Genomic DNA, 16280 nt, shown 5'->3' on the forward strand with positions numbered 1-16280 from the left:
CCGGATGCGCCCTGACGTCGGCGTAACAACGGACCGCCGTCTTCCCATGGACACCCCTTCTCATGCATACTTCTTCTCTCATGCATAGATTTATATTACGAACAAGTGAATGAAGCTTGTGTTTCTGTTGCCTAGTTTGATCTCGAGGGTACGAAACCACCAGAGGCCCAGTCTACTCGACATAGTCGAAATCGTCCTTGATCTCAAGCCATTTCTCCACCTAAAATACAATCATTATCGTTAGCTTCATGATCGAACAGCAATCGACTAGGCTCACTTCCGCGGACGAGCAGCTATTCTTCCTGATGATCCATGATTTGAGGTTGAACACGTTATCTACGTCGCACATTAGACTTGTACATGCGTAATCGAAGTGCAAGTGTGTGTACCAGTCCAGCGGTCGACCCCCTCTTTCGCTACTTTCACTTTGCTCGCTACAAGGTGCAACGCAATGTCAAAATCAGGTGGTGAATGCAACTGCGTGCCGTACCAAGTTTCTTCAACACGTCTGGATCGTTTTCACTTAACACGTGCATCCGTCGATTCGCTTCTTCGATCTGGCTCTTGAGCAGCGCGAGACGTTCCAACTTAACGACGCGGTCGTCCGAGTCGGTCCGCAGACTCTTCTGCGCCGCCACAGCTTGCTTTGTCGATTCAATCTTCCCCTTCAGGTCGCTTCGCTTTGCCTCCAAGTCCTCCAGTTTTCGTTTTCGCTGTTGCGCAACCTTGCTCGGAAACGACCAAAAGTAGTTGCCCGACCCAATCTTCTCCGTGTCCACGAGGTTGTCATCGACCAGCGCCTGGTTCACGTCCTTGATCGTTTGCAGCACCACTCCTGCCTTCGAGCCCAGCTTCTCCACCTCCTTCAAGTTGTACACTTCCAGGTTGTCATGGTAGATCTTGAGAATGCGCTCGCGCTTCTCGTCCAAGGACACGCCCTTCTTGCGCTTGCTCATATGCCTCCCGCCAAACTTTGAATGCGGGAAATTGGTATCCGGATGGTTCCATATATAGTGTATGGGCACACACTAATTATGGTACTACCTTAAATCAAGACCACTAATTTTACCACTAGAAATAGTGTGGTTGAAATATTACATCCCCCGAATTCTAAAGTTGCGGAAACGTCGATAGATGATTCAGTTGCAGCTACATCTACCGCAAAGCTACGGGCGCGAGGGGAAGTCCATACTCGTCGACGCCAGCGGCGGTCGGTGTGTCCTTAACTCCAGTGGGGGCTGCCGGCAAGTCTGTCGCCAGGTAGGACGGCGCGGCATGCTGCGGTGCGACCGCCTCCTCCATGGCCCATTCGTCCTCCAGGCCCTCTAATTCTGCTTCTAATTCGGACTCGTCGATGTCTTGGCCAACGCTACAAGACATGTCAACATCAATCATCATCCACGAACTCCCTCGAATGGGAACTCTACCCGTAGGACCGGCCGAGGATTTCTTGGATTTCGTTCATGTCGTCCATCATGTCGGCCATGTCGTCTTGAACGTTCTACACACGAAAAGGATGAGCATGCAAGGCAACAACTAGTGTATATATATACCTCGAGCTCGGCAAAGTTGAATTTCTTGGTTTCCGCTTTCAATTGCGTGGCTGCCGACTTCATCGCGGACACGGTATCCAACGAATCCTTGGCGGTTTCGATGGCAAACGACGCCTACAATGATGCAAGTTAGTCATATTCTACGTGTATTTGCATTGAAATGGACGCTCACTTGTTCGATGTTGAACGATTGTGCTGCCATGGAGTCGCGTTGTTGCTCGTACATCTTTTTTCGCTTGAGGGTTTGAAGGGCCCGTTGCTTGATCGACGTCAGTGCCGGCCCTTTGGCCTTTGCCATCTATAGTCAACTTTAGCGGATGGTATAAACCTTGACGCGGAATCACTACACCGACCTGTTGTCTGTACTTTTGCAGCTCTTCTTCCAGCTTTGAAATCTGCATTGTACGTTCCACAGGGATTAGAACAACCATCCCCTGTTGATGATGCATACTTTCATGTCGAGATTGTCTACTCGCCCTTCCACTCGTCCATGCACATCGGTGATGTTCACTTGAGGCGCCTCGGGCTTCTTCTTGCCAAAGATGCGATTCATGTGCGTCTGTCTGATCGACGTTGATAGCACTCGAAGGAAAAACTGAAGGGAATGAATGATGCTTGCTCAAGAAATGGACGACAGTTATCCGGATCCTGCAATTTAATAAATTGGGGTAAATTGTTCATTCACGCCAAGCTGCATTTAAATCGAATTAAATAATTATTATCCCACTGTATCCGGTCCGTGAGACAGCATTCGCTCTGTCGAGAGTGTTTGTCGCCCCTGCATCCCTTCGCTCATGGAAACGGCCGACTCAAAGCCACGGACGTCTAATGGCTGGTCATGTGTCCTTGTCGGCAACGCTACGTGACTCCATGCAACCAATCGAGCGCAGAGCACGCACACACGTCCCCATTCCAAAACGGTAGCATAATATATTAGATACACCAAATCTACCGGCTCCGTCTATGCCAATTTCAGCTGCTTCTTCACTCGCATCTTGAAATCGGAAATCTCGCCTTCGTACACACGGATCTTTTGGTCTTCCACGAGCCAAATCTCCTTGGCCACTTGCGAGATGAGTCGCATGTCGTGGGACACGAGCAGCATGCCGCCTTCGAACGCATTGATCGCGCGGGCCAACGCGTCGATACTTTCCATGTCCAAGTGGTTTGTCGGTTCATCCAAGAGCAAAATGTGCGCGTTTTGGTTGGCAATGTATGCAAACACTACGCGCGACTTCTGTCCGTCACTCAGCTGCTCCATCACTTGCGACTGCACTTCGCCGGAAATGCCATACCGGCCCAAGTATGAGCGCACTTCTTCGAGCGACTTGTTAGGGAAGATCGTGCGAAAGTACTCGAGCGGACTCTGGGACAAGTCGAGCACGTCCACAAAGTGCTGCGTGAAGCGCGCCACGCGGAGCTTCGAGTGCGGGCGCACGTTGCCATGGACTGGCATCAGCTGCCCCGTGATCAAGTTGAGCAGCGTCGTCTTACCCGACCCGTTGGCGCCGACGAGCGCGACGCGGGAGTCCATGTCGAGCCCCATCTCTACATCTTTGTAGAGCAACGGACAGTTGGGGTAGCCAAACGCCAGGTCTTGAAACATGAGCACGGGGGGCGGCAGGCGCTCGGGGTTGGGGAACTTGAAGTCCCCTTCCACTTCTTTCACCACCTTCTCCGTGAGCCCTTCGCGCACCATCTTGGCGAGGGTCTTCTCCTTGGACTGGGCTTGGCGAGCGAGCTTGGCCGACCCGTGCCCGAAGCGCGCGATGTAGTCCTTCATGTGCTTGATCTGGTCTTGTTCCCACGCGTACTTCTTCATTTGGTTCTCCTCCTTCTCTTCCTTGGTCTTGACGTACGTGTCGTAGTTGCCAGAGTAGTACTCGAGCTTTTTCGCCTTCAGGTCGATGATGTTTGTGCACACAGTGTTCATAAACTCTTGCGAGTGCGAAATCAGGAGCAAGATCTTCTTCCACTTGGACAAGTAGTCTTCTAGCCACACCACGGCTTCCATGTCCAAATGGTTGGTCGGTTCGTCGAGCAGCAGCAGTGTCGGCTGGATGAACAAGGCGCGGGCCAGTGCGATACGCATGCGCCATCCTCCGGAAAACTCGCGCGTCTTCTTTTGCATCATCGCGTCCGTAAAGGTCAACCCCGCGAGAATCGTGCGCGCGCGGAGTTCGGCCGTGTCGGCGTCCATCTCGTCCAAGCGCTCGTAGATGTCGGTCAAGCGGTTCGTGATCGCTTCGCTGTCGTCGTCGCTCACGCTTTCGTCGAGCATCTTCTCCGACAAGTCGTCGACTTCCGCTTGCAACCGGTTGCGTTCTTCGTCCACGGACGTCACGGCTTCCAAAGCCGTCATGTCGGTCGCTTCGATTTCGTGCTTCAAGTGGTAGATGTCAATGCTGTCCGGGATCGGCACGCCGCGTGCACCCAACACGTTCATGAACGTGGACTTGCCAGACCCGTTGCGCCCAATGAGACCGTACCGACGGCCGTAGTTGAGCGAGATGTCGCAGCTCTCCATGAGCACCTTCCCGTAGTACGTGATGGAGAAATCCAACACGTTGATGTCCTTGAAGTTGGAATGCACCGAGCGCGCGCTCATGGCGCACGTGGCGATGATGCCGTCGTCGGCCAATTTGTCGGCCAGGGTGCGCTCGACCGGCACCGATTCGACCGTCGTGTCCTTCTTGGCAGCCTTGCCGCCTTTAGAGGCACCTCGTCGTCCGCGTGTGTTCTTGGGGGGCATCTTGGTTTGTGGCGAATGACTTGAATCTGACGTCCGAAATCAATGGTGAAGAGAGACGAGTATAATTGGGCCGAGACTTGCCATCCAATCACAGCCGAAACCACAGTCCCTCTTGGAAATATTATCCCGTTTTTGGTATAATGGGCGCTCTCTAAATAGTGTGAACGAGGAATTATCCCCATGGACAGTACTATAGTACAGTACATTCTACAGTTGTTACTGTATGTAGGTCGAAAAGTCTGAAACTTGAATATCGAATTGGGTCTTATGCAATGTATGGTATACACAAATGAAGCTAAACATTTTGACAGTGGGTCAAACTATACTAATCGATGATTGGATAAAAAAATCGTTTGCGCACTTTTAGGACATTCTCAAACACAATTGTCAAATTTGTTCGATTCTACACAGAAGTCCACATTATTGGAACGGATTGGCAATACTATTAATAGTATGATAGCGAACTTTGCACAAGATACATTGGTACCTCTCAAACTTAGCTACTAGTACTAGTACGTATTAATGTAGCCAATCAGCGTAAAGAAATATCAGATCAACCAATCAATTGTCGCGGTGAAGTTCAGATTCGATTGGGCTGGGCTCAAGGAAAATCACAACGAAGTGTAGTACGAGTTACGCGAATGAAAATACCTTTTTTCACTATTAATATTAGTACTACTCCGGAGTACGTAGTAGTTAGTATATACTAGTAGTAGCCTCTCACACATGTTACTGATAGCTAACCATTTATTAATACAGTACTACTATTAATACTCCGTACGTAGTTGTCGTATATGTATCCATCATGATTTAGGGATTCATGGGTTATACAGGGCACTTGGCAAGCCTCGGAACTCAAGAGCCTAAAAATACATTGGAATGGATACATGTAGTTTTGGATATCTGGTCGGAAGTACTAGTAATGCTCGAAAATTCTTCAATCTGACCGGATTTTGTGTGCCCTATTAACAGTTAATACTACCGTGTAAGTACCACGTAGTACACCGCCGACCGTAATTAGCGCGGATTGAGAATTAGAGCTGCCCCCGCTACACGTGTGGTCCAAATGTGATGGAGTTCCCATATTATGTGATTTGTCATTTGCGCGGGACCTAAGCTTACTGTAAAAACGTTATCGTGTAATATTGGGTGTTTGGGGTGCATGCCACGATGCCCAATTTCTCTGGAAGTCATAGAAAACTATCGAAAATGGTATTATTAGAGAGGTTTTGCAACTCATCCGTACATTACCCCCATCCTCACAAAATCGACATTTGTCGTTTTGAGGGTAATGACAATGATGAAGTATTATTTGTTTTGCAATTTATCCCCATCATTATCCCCGCAACAGCATCCGGATAATACGGTTAGTCGGACATACCCCGCCATTCCACCTCGCCATGTCAATCACTCAGTCGAACCTTCTGATGCTCCTCCCTCTGGCGACAACGTCACGTCAGCGCCATACCCTTCTGGCGATTATCGCTTCGAACGTAATTGAACGGCCCATTATCCCTGCCATTCGTTTCTCGTTGGAGTCTACGACAAATGCAAACGCAACCTTGGACTACCGCTTTGATGTCGCTGGCATCAAGGAGTTGGGATATGTACTTGGATTGCCTGCTGTGGTTATTACCAGCAATCGAATCCGGGTGCACCGCGACGAAGCACTGTGCATTTTGCTGGGACGGTTGGCCTTTCCAGTCCGGTTCCACACAATGTCGAGAACCTTTGGCCGTTCGCGTTCGTCATTGTGTGAAATTTTCCTGCACGTAGTCAACGACCTATACGAGCGTTGGGGGTCGTTGCTGTTCTTCAATAAAAAGTTGGTCCAAAAGAATATCAACCGGTACTGTGCTGCTGTTGCGTCCAAGGGCGCCCCACTGTCCAACGTTTTTGGATTCATCGACGGCACCAAAGTTCAAACGTGCCGCATCACGACCACCGGGACCGGGGATAACTTGCAGAAGCAAATCTACAGCGGCCACAAGCGCATTCACTGCCTCAACTACCAAGCCGTCACCGTTCCGGATGGCCTGTGTGTGCATTTTTTCGGCCCTGTCGAAGGGCGACGACACGACACTACAATGCTCCGCCTCAGTGGATTGATCACATATCTGGGTCAGCATCGCGGTGTGTTTGATGGCAAGCTGATGTATGGCGATCCCGCCTACGGTATTGTACCCTACCTAATCTCGGGGTTTAAAGGCAACAACTTGTCGGCGCAGAAGCTTGAATTTAACAAGTGGATGAGTCGCGTGAGGCAATCCGTCGAGTGGAACTTCAAGCTACTCAAGACACTGTGGTCCTACATTACGTTCAAAATGTTGGCAAAGATTCGGTTGTCACCAGTTGCAAAAGTAGTTGCGATCGCGATGCTTTTGACCAATTGTCATTGCTGCTATCATGGTGGAAATCAAATCAGCGACTATTTCAACCTGAAGCCACCCTCGTTGCGTGAATACCTAGACACGTTACAGATAATTGATGTCTAATATAAACGAGTATTTGTTTGTGTTTGTTAATTTCCAGAATTGCTATCTAACAATGAGAATACCAAGGTCAAATTATTACTTGTCCATTAACATTTTAATCAACATTATCATGGACTCTTGTTGTTGTCGATTTTGCTCCATCAACACTTGTCGTTCAATGCGTCTTTCTTCGAGCTCCTGTCGCCTCTCCTCTCTCTCCTTTTCCAATTTTTCTTTTTTGAACTCAAGGTCGGCCTTTGCTTGTTCGTGCATCAGAGTAAACATTTTCATAAATTTACCTCCTCCAGAAGTGCCATCGTCATCTTCTTTGTCACGCTTTCGCTTTCCAAGGGAGTGCAGTGCTTCTTCACGCACCAAGCTGCCCATTGCATCGACGTGCTCCGCTGCTAGTCGGCTTTCTTCCGTGCGACGCAAATCGGCGTTCTTGGCGTCGTCGTAAGCAGCAAGTAGGTCGTCGAGAAGCATTGACTTCTCAGTGACCTCCTCGTCAATTCCTGACGCTCGCTCGGACTGCTTGTCACTCTTGCGATGGGCATCCAAGAGCAGCATGAAGCGGTTACACGACCTCTTGGCGTCGATGTCGGATCGGCTGAAGTCCTCTGCTGTACGTAAGGAAGCAGCAACCGAATTCCATCGCTCCATGACAAGGCCACGCCGCGCTTGGAACGGCATCTCCAGAGAAACTTGTCGGAGAAGCATGATGTCGTCTTCTTCAGAAAAGTTGCGGCGCTTGCTCGGTGTTGACATTCCTTCGTGGCCTTGTGAGGATAAAGATAAGTGTCTTCACATTTCGCCAAAACCAATGACTGAACATTAGGTTTTACAGTATCTTTAATTAGTTCATAGAGGTACCCTTCCGGTTTTGGCACTACTGTCTGATGACAATGATAAAGATAAGTTGCAAAACCTCTCTATTGTGTCCCTTTCGCTGAAATTTGGAGATGGCAAAATCGATTTGAGTTAGGTTTTAAGCTTATTCAATGTATATAATACAGATTTGAAGATGATATTTTTACTGGGCCAAACTATACTAATCGATGATTGGATGAAATATTTCATTAGGCACTTTAATTGGCCAGGTCTTTCTCAATTACATTTGTCAAATTCATTCGATTCTACTCGGAAGTCCAAATTGGAACTGATATAAAGGTCCTTCGATATGATGTGTTTGTACTATCGGTACTGACTGTTTACATCATGTTGACTGACTGACTTGTGATGTGTGTGTGTTTTGGTGACAATCCCGACCCACAAAATTCAAGATAATATACTGTATAGTCCATTCTCGGGGGGGGGGTACAGTCATATATTGCCAAAGCAAAACGTGTCATCGTTGCACACAACACACTGCGTGTGTGGGATATGACGGGGGGGCGGTGATAATACAACCAATAAAGAACTCGATGGACATTATAAATTATCAGCCCCCATGCCCGCTTGGCATTTCGGCTTAGTGCGACCCCCCATATCGAGCCAACCTGAGGCAGATTACACGTTGTCACGATGAATGCGTAACGTTAAACAATTGCGACATCTTCGCACTGCTTCCGTTAACATATCAACGGATGTGCCGTAAACGTGTTTAACGACTTTGCAAGCATGCAGTTGCCGCAATCTGTACTTTTCAGTTTTGCAAGCATGGCGTCAAATGGAGTTACCTCTTGAGGTTACGTTTCTTCTTGATTGTTGTCACCAAGGTCGATCACGACTTGGGAATTGGCCATGATGCCAGTAGGCCCATCGAGGGCCTTAGTGTCGTCCACTTCATCGTCCGTCGAGTCTTCATCTTCGTGGTCATCTTCGTTAGCATGCTCGCCCCCGGACGACGCGGCAGAGCACCGCCGAGCCGCCGCGGACGTGCTCGAAAGGCCGCCGTCGGGTTGAGGCAACAATGACGACGACAGCTGCAAGCTACTACGTCGGCGGACAAACCCGCCGTTGTACTTGTGGGACCGATTGAGGATGAGGATGCGATCTCGTTCGACCAAGAGGCAGCCGCACTTGGCGCGCTACATATACCCCAACTCAATTCCATGAATCAACAACTCGTACGTTGAGCAAGGTGTGATTCAGGATGTGAAAACCAACCTTGCCGAGCCCGTGGTCCTTGGACGTGGAAAACACGGTCAGGACGCGCGCGGACTTGCTCAAGTGGATGCCTTGGCTGCATGCTTCATGCGCCCGAATGATGTACGAAAAGTTGTGCCGCTGGAGAAAGTCATCGATTGCAACGTTGCCAAAGCAAATCGAGTTGCCGCCGCGGGCACTCTTGCCAAACCCGTGCTTGTCGAGCGTCATTTCCTATGTCCGACCAAATCGAATCGTCGCCTTCTCCATATTGCTTGCTTTATGTGACTACACCTGCGCTTCGCCGGCAGGGTCAGCCCACAGCATTTCCTCGGCCATATGCAGCAACGCAGCGTGTTCCCCCATCGATGGGGTGTTCGACGCTTTCTCCAATGTATCAAATGATGCCAACCGTGGAATCTACGGGGCAAACGGGTCAAGCAAAATACTGCAAATTATACTCCTACCGATTGAATCGAGTCGAGCTGCTTTTCCCCCGAAGCGAGGGGACGGGGGATGCCGCCGTGGGCGCAGAAAATGTCGTCGTCGATGACCGCAGACACGGGCATGCAGTCGAATGCATTGTTGACCTACGAAAAGGATGCTTTGAATATGGAGCCATGATGAGAGAACACGAGGTACCTGATGCCATACATTGCACCCTTCATCGTTCCCAAAGCGTTTTTTGCACTGCGCAAGGAATGAACCAGAGCCATAGTGCTCCTCCCAGCCGTTCACGGCGCGGGTTTCATGGTTGCCTCGCAGCAGCACGACTTTGTTGGGAAACATGATCTGCGAAAAACACGCCGATTGATTTTGACAATGCTGCCCCACTACCGGTAGAGGGGGGGGGAAACGTGACTAGGTAGGTACCTTTTGAGCAAACAAGTACGCAATGCACTCGAGGGACGATAGGCCGCGGTCGACGTAATCGCCCAGAAACAAAAAGTTGCCCGCCGTCAAGCCAATGCCAAGACGCCACAGGTGATCGGAAAAGAACTTGAGGTCCGACAGGTTACCGTGGATGTCGCCTATCACGTATACGGGGCTCTGCATACACCGACACACAATGATGAGACATCTCCAACAAGTAGACATCCATTGACATAATACCTGGACAGGTACACAGCGAGGCTCGTTCTGAAACAACACCGACACTTGGTTGGCTATTGCGAGCAAGTCGGTGCTGAACTCGTACGAGTTAAGGTATTGGATTGCTTTGAGGGGGTTTACAAATGCCTGCAGGTAGTTGCGTGGTCATATTACGTAGTATCATATAAAGGACGAGGGTACCTCGCTCACGCGCTCGGCCACGCGGTTGGGAACTTGCTTTGGAATCGACCGAAGCACGTGCCCCGTGGCGATGCTTACGTGGCGCCCCATGCTGGTCGTGATGCTGCGCGCTTTCGTGCCTTCGTCTGTCACGGAGAACACGGCGGGGGTGACGGCGCGGGGTATTTTCACCTTCTCCTTGGGCTCGCCGTGGAGCAGATGCAGCTCAGCCAGTTGATCTCGAAGTCGCTACGAGATATGATCGATCGTTCAAGATACCCCTCAGCCTTTACGTGTTGAAATCATGAAGAGGACTACCTTGATTTCAAGCAGTTGGAGGGCTTGTTGGTGCCCGCATTGAGAACTGCATTGCAACGCACCGGAGGATAGGAACGAAATCGTCTCTGACGTGGATGTTGCCACGGCGGCGGCGGCGGGCCGTGGGCTGACTGGACGGCGTGCCATGGGACTCCGAAGCGACGATTGCTTGGCCGGCGAAAGGACCAGCGTTGGTCCAATCTCTCGTTTGGTGTCCATCTTGTCTAATTGACCACCAAGTGCTCAAGTCCTCCACACGAACACCAGGAGTTTCACTTTTTACCGTTTCACAAATCAACCGAATCTCGGGATTGCATACTTGTGCCTTGTGTGGCAGTTTCGCCAGGTCAACTTTCTTCCCCTGTTGCAGTAGGACTAGCACGATTACGTCGCACTATGGTATGGCGGCTGCGATGCCATCAGGAGTAACGTTAGTATCTGACGCTCCGTTGCTGGCGTACAATGTCACATGTGAACCAAATAACGTGGCTGTTGGACTACTGACAAAGCGGCAGTTAAAAATCCCTACCATTGACGTGATTGTTTAGGGTAGTGTAATGTTTTTTTAACCGTTACTACTGTACTGTAGTACAGGAGTTCGAATATCGAATTTTAATTGCGGGTTTGAAATACCTTATTTAAGATCGCATTGGGCGGTTTCACATTTCAACACAACAACTGTGAAACGAACAGTGGGCAACGATGGATGGTCCGCTGCTCATGTTGTCGGTTGAGGACAAAAACAAGGTGATCAAAGCAAGTTGGCTGGTGGAAGATGCGTTCCGAGGGTTCTCTCGAGCACACCCGAAAGTCACTCCCCAAGCAGTGCAGGTGTACAAGATCTACCATCGGTTGGTCATCGTCCGTCATGCCACCGTCTTCGTCTTACTCATGCTGTCGTTCGTTGAAACGCCATATTGGTGTCATGGTACATGGCCTCATCCGTGCGGCGATCCATTGGACCCCAGCACCCCTCTAACGTCTGGGATGCTTCTGTTGGCCAGAGGAAAGTCTGTCCTCGTCGAAGTGACGTGTCTGGCTATCTGTCTCGTCAACGACGGCCTCTTGTACCATTCCCTCGGCCGCAACTTCTTTACCCGTCTTGACCGGTACCCCTCTATCCATACTCTTCTCGTTCATCATTGCAGTCGGTAGCATCTGTGCACTCGGTTTGTTTTGCGTCGCCCTCGCAAACGCCCTCGTCCGCTTCGCCACAGGCTGGCCATTGACCGGTCGCATCGCACCCTTTCTTCGACTGTTTATCTTCATGCTGACATTTCGATCTATTCGAAGCACGTATCGAAAGATGTATATGGTCATGGCCGAGGTGCACAACATCATGTCGCTCGTGGCCATGTACATTGGTTTCTTTGCGTGGCTGTCGACGGTGCTGTTCCAAGACACTGAAGAAGGTAGCATATCAATCCCCATATCGCTATTTTTCGATGGCGTTATCTCTGTTGACTAGCTGGCGTCATGCGCTCGTTTGTCGAGTCGGCGTGGCAACTGCTCATCCTCCTCACGACGGCCAACTTTCCCGACATCATGATGCCAGCCTACACCCGCAACCGCGCGTATGGCCTCTTCTTCATCGTGTTTGTCGCGTTCGGTCTGTTCTTCATGATGAACTTGATCCTGGCCCAAGTCTTCAACAACTTCCAGCGCATCGCTGCGTCGGACGAAGCGAAAGCCGTGACCAACCGCGCGGCGCTGCTCTCCCAAGCGTTTGATTTGCTCGTGACGATCCAGGCCGACCGCCACCACGTGGGGCTTCTGGGCCGGGGGTCTCCGCCATCGTCCCCCGGCAGCCCCGGACGGCGTGTGCTGGCACCCCCCACGTCGGCGTCGCCCTCATCGCCCCCAACGGTCCGGGGTTCGTCATCTCCACCCAAGCGCCAGCAAGTGGGGATGCCCCCCCCTTCCCCTCTGCATGAAGAACCCTCCGTGTGTTGCAATTGGATCGACACGGACCTCGCCCTGTCCTTGTTTCAAGAGCTCAACCACTACAACGTCGCGTCCACGCGCCTCTCGCACAAACACATGCTTGATTTGTTCTACCAGCTCGACACGGACGGCGACGGACGCATCGAATTGCGCGACTTTTTTGCCGTGTGCGACTGCATGCGCGAGTACGTCCAAACGTACCACAAATCGCCGTCTGAAATCGAGCGCTGGTGGCCCCGCGTCGCCGCGACCCGCCGTTTCCAACAGCTCTGTACGCCACGTCACATCTATCTTGACAGATTTTGGACATGAAGAATCTAAGGGGGTATACTATGTGGGTGGATGGATGGGTGTAGGTGCAATTGTGACGCACAAGCGGTTCGAGTTGGCCATCGACGGCCTCTTGATCTTGAATGCGCTGTGCATTGTGTTGGAAGCGTCGACAACGACCGACAATACCGCGTCCTCCCGCGAGTGGGGCATCGCCCAAGTCGTATTTTCGTCACTGTACGTGGTCGAAATGATGCTCAAGATCGCCGTCTGTGGGTGGCGGGACTACATGCACTCGTTCCGCAACCGATTTGACGCTGCCATCACGATTGGGTCGCTGGTTGTGGACATTTGCGCCGAAGTCCCCAACACGTTGGCGACCAATCACACTGTGCCGAAGGTGCTCATGACGTGTCGCTGCCTGCGCATGCTTCGTCTCTTCCTCTCCATCGAACGGTATATACATCTCCTACCCCATGATGTTATGATGTTAGGATTGTTGCTGTCCAGGTGGATGGGCCAGATCCCACTCGAGTCCACCCCTCATAATCAACGACAACATGTGTGTGACGCTGTTTCTGTCAACATCTGCATGTATATATTTACTTCGTAGTATTGGCATTTCGTGTACATTCAACAACGAACAACAATGTGTGACGCTGTTTCTGTCGACAGCTGCATGTGTACAGTATATATATATACTCTCCATTTGTGTACGGGTCAACAGAACCATTCTTATATAAACATATATATATATATATATTGAAATCTGAAATAGGTACCGCGTGATTCTGCACACAGCGTGGGCGATGGTGCCGATCGGGAAGAACCTACTACTTGTTATGTTTTGCAACATGAACGTGTTTGCGCTCGTGGGCCACCAACTGTTTGGCGGTCGCATCTCCCCCGCCCTTCTCAACACGGCGCCGTTTGCCAACTCGACGTACGCGGCCGTCGGGTACGCAGCCAACAACTTCAACGACGTGCCGAGCGGGATGGTGACGCTCTTTGAGCTGCTTGTGGTCAACAACTGGTTTGTGATCGTCGAGGGCCACGTGCTGGTCACGAGTGCGTGGGTGCGCCTCTTCTTTATTGCGTTTTGGCTCACGGGGGTTATCATGACACTCAACCTGATCGTCGCGTCTATTTTGGTACGTACAATCAATCGTATGAGATGATGTTGGGCCTATGGGACGACGTTGTCTCACATGAGATGATGTTCTTGGGACGATGTCTCACACGTATCTATCTGGTTGCACTCAATAGACTTATGTTTGTGTTGTAGGATGCATTTTCAAAGGAGTATGCCGCCGCCGCGGCCATCACGGACGCTCCAAAGTCGTTTGATTCCCCTTTATCGTGCCAGATGGAAATGAAATCGTTTGTGGTGCCGCCAACGTCGTCCCAGACTCGTCTCACGCATCAGCGCATGGTGACATTTGCAAGTTCCAAGGAACCGAATGGCGGCAACGACTTGTTGCCAGACGAGTGCCGGTCTGCGTGAGGATGTCGATATAGAATATGGCAACGTTATTCCGTGTTGTTTTGGGTTGCATAATATATTAGTGTGTATGGTACAGTGTGGCAAGTGAGTACTATGGGAGGGCAGGGTCGAAGCAACAGCACACGAGGCGGAGACACGATCGGGCAAAGGACGCAAGCGGTCGTGACGAGGATGACGATGTTGGCAGCAGCAGTGACGACGTTTCAGTGTGTAGCTGGGTGGCGGACCCCAACACCTCGGACACTGTCACAGATCTGGCAAACGCGTTGCGCTCTTCGGTGATCCGGCTCGTGGATTTCTTGATGGCTTCGTGTGGCATCCGATACAGCGGCGCAGCAGTCCCGCCTGGTTTGAATTGCTCTTCGTTTAGATTTCGTAGTCCTAGCCACCTACGACACACATCAACAATCATACATTCATAATATATATATATATATAGCGAACGTCCACAAGTAGCAGATATATATATGTATAACCTGCACACTTCGTTACACCGGTGGGACTGTAGAAACGTTTCCATGCCTCGCGTGCCAAGGTTGCCGATGCCAAACCCTCGTCCATCCGCCTAATCAATGTGATCAACCAACATGTGGAGGGTGAAGACGTACAGTGTGAATCTGGGGGTCTGTGTAGCTGTCGTTGACGCCTTGGATATCCACGACCATAAGTCGGTAATCGGATGAGACGAATGTAAAGTGCGAGAATGCCTGCGGCGTGTTGCGTTCGCGCTCGACGGTCGAGCTCGTGGCAGTTCCAACGTAGCCATTGTTGTTGCTGTACTTGACGTACGCCCCTGGAAGGTACTCTTCGACGCTGCACACCATGTCCTGTCGATCTCGCAGCTACCAAATGTCCCAGAATACCATGACGAAAATTCATTTGCCTGGGCTACCTTGAGTAGCCACGAATTGGCGTATTTGACTTTGAGCGGCGGTTCGTGCTCGTTGTAGAGCTTGGCGTAGTGAGCACACACTGCCTGCATCTCGACGTCGCTACATATACACACACGTCCGACCCCCTCGATGAACATTATGGGAAATGTCGGCATATTCCCGTACCACAAGTACGCGCTGGGCTCCGCCTCGCCCATGATGACCTTTGCCACGTACAGCTTGGCTTGGCCTTCCTCGCCGTGCGCTCCCAAGTCCTGTATGTCGGTCGAGAGAGATTGGTAGCTCAATCATTGGCTTATATATATTTATATTTATATATATCGTACTTGAAGAAAATACGCGTTTCGAAGTTGGCCGGTTGCAAACGGGACCAAATCCAGTTTGATCACGACGTGGCTCGAGTTCCACTAAAGGCGCAAGGGTTCATGGTCAAGGGATCGTGGTGGAGGACGGAATGTACCTCGAGGGAGTCCGGGTCAAAGCTGAGCTTCTCCGCGGATTCCTTGATCATGTGGCTAAAATCAGGCGGATTGTGCGGCACCACCGTCTTCATGATGGGTTGTAGGGACGGTGGTCTGCTTCGATGACCTAGTGTGTACACACGCACATGTGAGAATGAGAAAGCAAGTTCATGACGACGTACTCCGGTCGGAGCTGGTGCCCGTCATTTCGTTGATGATCTGGTTCTTGCGCTCCTGTCGACATCGTCATCAGGTCGGTCGTTCTGACGTCCAGACGTAGATGGACTACGTACAACGTATTCGTCTTGGGTCAAGTGGCCGATGTCAAGCAACAGTTTGAGCGTGTTGAGCTTTTCAAAGTGGCTTTGCTTTTGCTTCTCCATCTTCCTGTCGTCGGCGGCGAGTCCGAGACGTCCGCCAACGGAGGCTGGAACCACCGTATCTATGTCCTCGTCCTTGGACTCTGAGATGGCTGCAAGAGGAGGACGTTGAACCATCGCCACACCACATGTTGTTCCTTCGTTTGTGCGTTCTCCTGATGCAGGGACCATGTCGCGCTCACCTGTGTACGCCACCCACTCTGCAGTCGCATCATACATCCCCATACTATCATCATTCATGCTTCCATCTTTGTGTTCATATCGTCGTCCTACCGACGTGTTTGATCCAGCGTTGCGGCAGCAAGGCTGATGGAACCTTTCTCGCTCTACCCCGCGCAATGCGAAACCGGATTTTTATCCGGAGAACACTC

General features: G+C 50.9%; 8 protein-coding genes across 11 annotated transcripts; 2 read left to right on the plus strand and 6 right to left on the minus strand.

The window, feature by feature from the left end:
• Nucleotides 1–34: 34 nt before the first annotated feature.
• On the minus strand, nucleotides 35–969 carry H257_00373 (hypothetical protein). The gene is made up of 4 exons (XM_009823031.1): nucleotides 491–969; nucleotides 390–434; nucleotides 278–336; nucleotides 35–220 (listed from the first exon to the last, which is right to left on the minus strand). The coding sequence occupies exons 1-4, from the start codon at nucleotides 954–956 to the stop codon at nucleotides 173–175; spliced, it is 618 nt and encodes a 205-aa protein (XP_009821333.1). The 5' UTR covers nucleotides 957–969; the 3' UTR covers nucleotides 35–172.
• Nucleotides 970–992: 23 nt separating this feature from the next.
• On the minus strand, nucleotides 993–2153 carry H257_00374. Of its 2 annotated transcripts, XM_009823032.1 has the most exons (6): nucleotides 2005–2153; nucleotides 1907–1948; nucleotides 1726–1851; nucleotides 1554–1667; nucleotides 1428–1501; nucleotides 993–1369 (listed from the first exon to the last, which is right to left on the minus strand). In XM_009823032.1, the coding sequence occupies exons 1-6, from the start codon at nucleotides 2104–2106 to the stop codon at nucleotides 1156–1158; spliced, it is 672 nt and encodes a 223-aa protein (XP_009821334.1). In that variant the 5' UTR covers nucleotides 2107–2153; the 3' UTR covers nucleotides 993–1155. The 2 variants fall into 2 exon arrangements, with proteins under 2 accessions (XP_009821334.1, XP_009821335.1); XM_009823033.1 differs by having other exon boundaries at nucleotides 1907–2153.
• Nucleotides 2154–2457: 304 nt separating this feature from the next.
• Nucleotides 2458–4392, minus strand: H257_00375 (hypothetical protein). The gene has a single exon (XM_009823034.1). The coding sequence runs from the start codon at nucleotides 4303–4305 to the stop codon at nucleotides 2515–2517; it is 1791 nt and encodes a 596-aa protein (XP_009821336.1). The 5' UTR covers nucleotides 4306–4392; the 3' UTR covers nucleotides 2458–2514.
• Nucleotides 4393–5705: 1313 nt separating this feature from the next.
• H257_00376 (hypothetical protein) lies at nucleotides 5706–6800 on the plus strand (the record flags this gene model as incomplete). The annotated part of the gene is made up of 1 exon (XM_009823035.1): nucleotides 5706–6800. The coding sequence occupies one exon, from the start codon at nucleotides 5706–5708 to the stop codon at nucleotides 6798–6800; it is 1095 nt and encodes a 364-aa protein (XP_009821337.1).
• A 75-nt stretch (nucleotides 6801–6875) lies between these two features.
• Nucleotides 6876–7547, minus strand: H257_00377 (hypothetical protein; the record flags this gene model as incomplete). The annotated part of the gene is made up of 1 exon (XM_009823036.1): nucleotides 6876–7547. The coding sequence occupies one exon, from the start codon at nucleotides 7545–7547 to the stop codon at nucleotides 6876–6878; it is 672 nt and encodes a 223-aa protein (XP_009821338.1).
• Nucleotides 7548–8200: 653 nt separating this feature from the next.
• Nucleotides 8201–10724, minus strand: H257_00378 (hypothetical protein). Its single transcript, XM_009823037.1, has 9 exons — nucleotides 10458–10724; nucleotides 10161–10388; nucleotides 9981–10106; nucleotides 9741–9917; nucleotides 9510–9659; nucleotides 9335–9457; nucleotides 9162–9287; nucleotides 8889–9101; nucleotides 8201–8809 (listed from the first exon to the last, which is right to left on the minus strand). Exons 1-9 carry the CDS (start codon nucleotides 10674–10676, stop codon nucleotides 8468–8470), a joined length of 1704 nt encoding a protein of 567 aa, XP_009821339.1. The 5' UTR covers nucleotides 10677–10724; the 3' UTR covers nucleotides 8201–8467.
• A 435-nt stretch (nucleotides 10725–11159) lies between these two features.
• Nucleotides 11160–14740, plus strand: H257_00379 (hypothetical protein; the record flags this gene model as incomplete). The annotated part of the gene is made up of 7 exons (XM_009823038.1): nucleotides 11160–11566; nucleotides 11613–11869; nucleotides 11926–12194; nucleotides 12357–12672; nucleotides 12758–13127; nucleotides 13450–13822; nucleotides 13957–14740. 7 exons carry the CDS (start codon nucleotides 11160–11162, stop codon nucleotides 14173–14175), a joined length of 2211 nt encoding a protein of 736 aa, XP_009821340.1. The 3' UTR covers nucleotides 14176–14740.
• Nucleotides 14216–16252, minus strand: H257_00380 (hypothetical protein). 3 transcript variants are annotated; one of them, XM_009823041.1, is made up of 10 exons: nucleotides 16183–16252; nucleotides 15823–16091; nucleotides 15712–15763; nucleotides 15529–15656; nucleotides 15395–15475; nucleotides 15234–15322; nucleotides 15068–15167; nucleotides 14784–15017; nucleotides 14652–14740; nucleotides 14216–14564 (listed from the first exon to the last, which is right to left on the minus strand). In XM_009823041.1, exons 2-10 carry the CDS (start codon nucleotides 16078–16080, stop codon nucleotides 14267–14269), a joined length of 1329 nt encoding a protein of 442 aa, XP_009821343.1. In that variant the 5' UTR covers nucleotides 16081–16091; nucleotides 16183–16252; the 3' UTR covers nucleotides 14216–14266. The 3 variants fall into 3 exon arrangements, with proteins under 3 accessions (XP_009821343.1, XP_009821342.1, XP_009821341.1); XM_009823040.1 differs by having other exon boundaries at nucleotides 15823–16109; XM_009823039.1 differs by having other exon boundaries at nucleotides 15823–16135.
• Between the last annotated feature and the right edge of the window lie 28 nt (nucleotides 16253–16280).

This window comes from Aphanomyces astaci (genome assembly GCF_000520075.1).
Source record: "Aphanomyces astaci strain APO3 unplaced genomic scaffold supercont1.1, whole genome shotgun sequence".
NCBI lineage: Eukaryota > Oomycota > Saprolegniomycetes > Saprolegniales > Verrucalvaceae > Aphanomyces > Aphanomyces astaci.